Below are 5560 nucleotides of genomic sequence, written 5' to 3'. Positions count from 1 at the left end.
TATCGACCATGTCATTTGATACGTGTCTATTGAATCCAATTCCATTCCGAGCACTTTTTGCTGAACTACGTTCTCTTCATAAATTTGGGCCGAAATAAAACTTCAGCCATTGATCTACGATCATCGAATGGTTTAAAATCATTGATGGATTTAGGTACGTGTCACCCTTCATGTGTCAAAGAGGTTGCGCTTATCGATACGTCATGCAGAGTCTAGACTCAATGTCATGTATCAATGTGATGTGATGTGCCTTGTCTATTAGTGGCAATGAATTCATGAAATCGCCAATAAAATATATATTTTTGAAATAACAAAATATTAGCTAAACAAATTAAATAATTTTCGAGCGGTGGATAAAAATCGCAAATACGCTTAAATAATTTTTCCTCCATACTAAAAATTTCCGCCCATGCAAATATATATTTGTTCCTTTAAACAAAAAATATTCGCCTCTTGCAATATATATTTTCCCCATAGAACAAGGTATTATTCTCCAGAATTTTATGTTATTTTCGTACCGTAGGAAAAAATTGTCAATACAACAAAAAAAAATTCCTATTTTGAAAAAAAATTTCGCCATCAATATGAAAATTCCCCCCAAAAAATAATGTCTGATTCGCCACGATTTTACACTTTTGCTCGGGGATGGTTTCTTAAAGTTATCCCTAAACTACCCACAATTTGTGTGATATCTACAAATGGGATGGTGGGAAGGTTGCAGAAGATAATAAAAATGCATTTGAATCTATGACAAGATTTATCTCAATGTTTGTCTATAATGTTTGTGCTTATGCTATAGATATAATGGAAGACACAGACATGATAGGAACAACAAATGGGTGTATTATACTTCCAACAATAGTAAGATTTTAAAATAACAATTCTACTCCCTATATTGATTTAGAAAATAAAATATAATTTCATCACTTATTAATACAATAGCTTATGATGCTTATAACAGATCATAAAAAAAAAATCATTGTGCAAGACGCTTCATTTTACAAAATTCTATTTGTAAAAGGAAAAATAAAGATGTGCTTTTAGTTCTTCATTTGAATATTTTTTAATAATTTTTTTTTATTTTTTTTATTTGAGATTAAATTTTAGGTTAGTGAATCATAGAATTGACAAATGGTGCCAATTGTAAACAGTAAATATTGAGACTAGCGTTTTATGGTCAGTGTCCCACTGATTGACTTTAGCATGCATCTTTGGGAGAGTGACCGAGGGAAGGGTCATTGGGTGGGGTTCCAGTTTTCAGGCACCCAGCACCTGATTGTTGTTCTCCATAGCTATTCCAACAAAAGGGACTCTTCTCATCTCTATCAGCAGGCTGAAGTTCAATACCTTTAAACTTTAAATGAGTACAGGGCACATCGTCACTGCAAGCCAAATTAACTGGAGTGTCCAAGTAAGTGCCTGTGACTTTCTCATAAGTGATGTCTGATATAAATACCGCTGAGGTATGATTGCTGCAAGGCTTATCATGACAGTAAAATTGATCGATATTAATGGGCACTCGAACGTTGGAAACCTTTATGTTGGAAAAGGATACGCTTTTCAACCTTCCAGATCCTCCCTGTATTTAAAGTAGATATAAACAAACACACAATGATCGAAATCTAGAACTTCAATTTTACAATGGGTAGACCTATATTAAGTTTAAAAATCGATTCGTTAGCAGACCTGCCATGTTTTGATCCGGCCTCCATTGGAAGCATCGTGGATTTTGATGTCATAGATGCTCACATTGGAAACGCAGGCTTTTGTTCCATCTTCTCCAAGTGCTCCAATACTGATGCCAATTATACATAGAATGAGCCTGTTATGTTACTGAATTTAATTAAAAGAAAAGATAAATAGGTAGTGAGATTAATAAGAGTACCTCACACCATGACCAGGGCCACAATTGATGTTGTGAATGCGGATCCCTGACGAACCTGTTTGTATTGACACGCAGTCATCTCCTATTCGTTCAATCATCAAACATGCTTATTATAGACATCGACAAAATGAAGAAATTGAATAGATTATTAGCAATCCTACTGTGTATCTTTAGTTTTACCGAATGCCATTGATTATTAGCAATTCTACTGTGTATCTTTTGTTTTACCGCATGCCATTGAGGAATGGTGAATTTCAACATCGCGAGAGTCTTGGAGATGAATTCCGTCTGTGTTTGGGCTATCTGCAGGGGAGGAGATTGTCACGCCAACGACTTTAACAGAAGTGCAGAAATCAAACTTTAGATGGCATTTGGGACTGTTTTGTATGGTAATGCCTTGCACGCTCACGTCGTAACTTTTATAGAATCTCAACGCCTGCCCACGTCGAAATTTCATATCAACATGGTATTTTTTTTTAAATTGAAGCACTAGAAAGTGTTATCAACAAAAAGCATTTACTTTTGCATTGCAAGCTAATTTAGAGTGTATTTTAACCAAAAAAACTATAAGACAAAGGAAATTTTCTTCTCATGGCTCACCGTTGGTCTCACACTTAGTAAACTGCTTCCACTATATCTGCTATCCTGAAACATACATAATTCCATCGTCCTTTGAATCCATAGCCATAGGAATACGTACTATTGCAAATAAAATGACCTTAGTGTTCTAATTCTAAATTAAACATTCACCTCATCTTGTAGTTTGGAAATCTTCCACCAAACTGCCCCTTGTCCGTCAAGAGTGCCCTTGCCGGCGATAGTAATCCCGTTGAGTATCTCGAAATTTATCCATTCCACCAGTTTAGATGTCCAGGCCTTTGGATTCACTTGTACGATAATACTTCCATCAACCTGCTCAAATAGAATAAAGATTTGAAATACATTTTGGCTTCTCTTTTGAATTCTTATTGCCGAGAGAATATAAATTGCAATCTTCATAACTGCTGCTATTAAAATTTTATTTGCTTTCAAAACAACAGGAAGATATGTTTAATTTTCTAGATTTATGTACAACAATGTCGTTATATAAGTAACATGCCTGAAATACAATGTTCGATTTGCAGGGTCCCGAGAAGGTGAGAGGTCCAACAAGAAAGCGGTGGTCAACTGGAATGTGTAGCGTAGCCGAATCCTTGTTGCAGGCTGCTTCCCATGCCCTTAGAAATGCCTGTTTTATCCACAATCCATAGCAAAATTCAATATACAGTTCTAAATAAGGCCAACAAAACAGCCAAATACATTGGTGTTGAACCCGATGCAATGCACCAACTGTTTATGAGTTAAGTATTTTAACGGATAAAAATATGACCTTGGTATCATCGGCCACTCCATCGCCCTTGGCACCGAATGTTGTAACGTCCACCACCTTCGAATGAGCTTTGTTTCTGTTTACCCTTGCTCCCAGACACTTATCTTTCAACACAAGCAAAACTGATACCATAAAGAACATAAAATAAACCTTTCTGGAAGACATTTTCCTTTTGCGTTTGAAGTTCTATACTATGGCCAACAAAAATCTCTGTACCCAACAAAAGAAAAGCTCTCCCGGTTTTGTTTATATAAACATAGGAGTAATGGAAAGATTAACAAAAGATTGTAGAGCGAAGACATGAAGAACTCCCCAAATGTTTGCCACCATCTGTAAGTCCACCATTCATGGATTACTTCATAGCCCATAGGCATTCCTGCAAATCCCAAACTTGTTTAGCTTTTTAAAACGGTTGAGACTGAGAATTCGAGAAAACCCGGAAAGAAAATACCAAGCCCTGTCCTATCATGCAGGCAAGATTTTATTGAGCCTATTAGTTTGTCAACGTTTTGTGATGACGAAAGATTATTGGAGCCATGCCTTGTAAGCAAATTAATCCAGTTTTACGATAGCTTTTATGTTCTTCTTACAATATAAACAATTTTTTATTTAAAAAAGTGTAATAGGCCATTATTAGAAGTTAATGAATTACTTGAAGTAGAGATAATACATAAGACAAAATATGAATTGATACTGAGGACGTTTATTGAATTATAATTAGATTCCATATATTGTCTTTTTATTAAAAAAAATTATATTCATGTTATAATTTACAAAAGCATATATAGAATTAAAAAAAATAATAATTAATTTCAAATTTGAAAATAATATATAAGAAAATAGCATGATAAAGGTCTGGATGTTCTTAGAGGAAAATAAACAAATCTAGTGGCTATTAAGAAGAACTCTGATATGGTTTCTTGTGGCTTGCCTGCATATGACATACCACATTTCTCTACGAAAACATTCTAGTCTTTCTTCATATTTATTGAAAGCCTTCTAATTTGGTTAGCCCTGGAGCATATCCCTTTTTCCTTTTGAATGGCCTAAGCTTTTCCTTCTTCCATAACTACTGCTAGTGGAGTTGAAAGCTTGATTGTCACATACCATGGCTCCCCCACTCAAATGACCCCAAAAATTCATCCTAAAGGTGTTTCACAAGGTATGACTGTTGACCTCTTCTAGATATTGTTCTTCCCCTTCCAAAATTTGAAATCTGCAAATAGCTTAAAAATTTTACTTTGGTGGGTTATATTGTAGGAAGGGTTCCTAAAAGTATGCTACAAGACTGGGTTTCCAAACCTTGGACCCCACGTGGGATTTGACTAGTTGTCATGGAGAAAATTTCCAAAGGTTTTTTTCTATTTCATTTCGTGGAATCCAATCATGTCTAGGTTGTTCTCACTTGGGGCATTTATCTTTTCTATTATTCCTTACTCATTTTCAAACCTTGGACTAGTGACTTTTCTATCATAGATGAAGAGTCTCTTCATGTCTGTATTTTGGTTGATTTCTCTAGATTATATGCCTTTGTCACACTTTCTATGCCAAACGACCATCTTAGTGGGTACAATTTTTTGTGTTGGGCCTAAGAAATTTATTCAGCTCAACCCAAACATTAATTTTATTTTCAAGCTGACCTCTCTAAAGACCTTAAGGAAACTATGTATATTAAAATTAGAGAGTTTTGTTTCTCCCAAATAATTGAGTACACCAATCTCCCAAACACTTGCTATTGATGCCAAGCGTCTAACTACAAGATTATAAATAATCCAATAGTTGTTCCATGTACTAAACCTACCTCAAAAACATCGATGAGATCGCCATCCCCCTCTAAAGGTTGGATGGTCTACAATGGTAAACCACAAAACTAAGAATGCTAGTACTCCTAAACCATCTCACAAAGTTTCTAGGAAAGGAGCCTCAAGCTCCTAAGTTACAAAGTCTATCAACCCTCCTGAGTCAATGATGATAGCTTTAACTTCCTAACTTGATGTGGTTGCTTCTCAACCCTAGAGTGCCTATTCTTCTCACACCTAATCACTAATTGTAGGTCAAAGGAGATTTTGCAACTCATTAAGATAGTTGGGAGATCAAGAATATGCCCCTAGTAATACATAGTTGGGTCAACTTAATGTTCAAATTGGTAGCTATACTACCCAAGATACCCTCATTAAAAATAGTTATTCCACTCTTGATAGGCTGCATAATGAGGAAATACCCCTTGATTCTTAATGAACTATATTTCTTAGAATGTGTTAGGTCTTTCTAATTCCTCTCCCAAACATATTTTATTTGAGATATGT

At 35.3% G+C, this 5560-nt stretch overlaps 1 protein-coding gene across 1 annotated transcript; it reads right to left on the bottom strand.

Annotated features, from left to right (window-relative positions):
- Positions 1–1198: 1198 nt before the first annotated feature.
- LOC131026699 (polygalacturonase At1g48100-like) lies at positions 1199–3386 on the bottom strand. The gene is made up of 8 exons (XM_057956630.2): positions 3255–3386; positions 2985–3113; positions 2630–2797; positions 2486–2530; positions 2114–2321; positions 1886–1967; positions 1687–1795; positions 1199–1579 (listed from the first exon to the last, which is right to left on the bottom strand). Exons 1-8 carry the CDS (start codon positions 3384–3386, stop codon positions 1199–1201), a joined length of 1254 nt encoding a protein of 417 aa, XP_057812613.2.
- Between the last annotated feature and the right edge of the window lie 2174 nt (positions 3387–5560).

This window comes from Cryptomeria japonica, chromosome 1 (genome assembly GCF_030272615.1).
Source record: "Cryptomeria japonica chromosome 1, Sugi_1.0, whole genome shotgun sequence".
In the NCBI taxonomy this organism is placed as follows: Eukaryota; Viridiplantae; Streptophyta; class Pinopsida; order Cupressales; family Cupressaceae; genus Cryptomeria; species Cryptomeria japonica.
Note: the sequence above shows the minus strand (reverse complement) of the source record. Positions and strands in the feature narration are given on the sequence as shown.

Bases quoted from the DNA above. Each gene is read 5' to 3' on its own strand.
- LOC131026699 (XM_057956630.2), bottom strand. From the start codon at position 3,386: ATGGTATCAGTTTTGCTTGTGTTGAAAGATAAGTGTCTGGGAGCAAGG. The intron at 1,968-2,113 runs GTAAAACAAAAG...TTGAACGAATAG, and splicing joins CCATTCCTCAATGGCATGCG to GAGATGACTGCGTGTCAATA. The intron at 1,580-1,686 runs GTCTGCTAACGA...CTTTAAATACAG, and splicing joins GCCGGATCAAAACATGGCAG to GGAGGATCTGGAAGGTTGAA.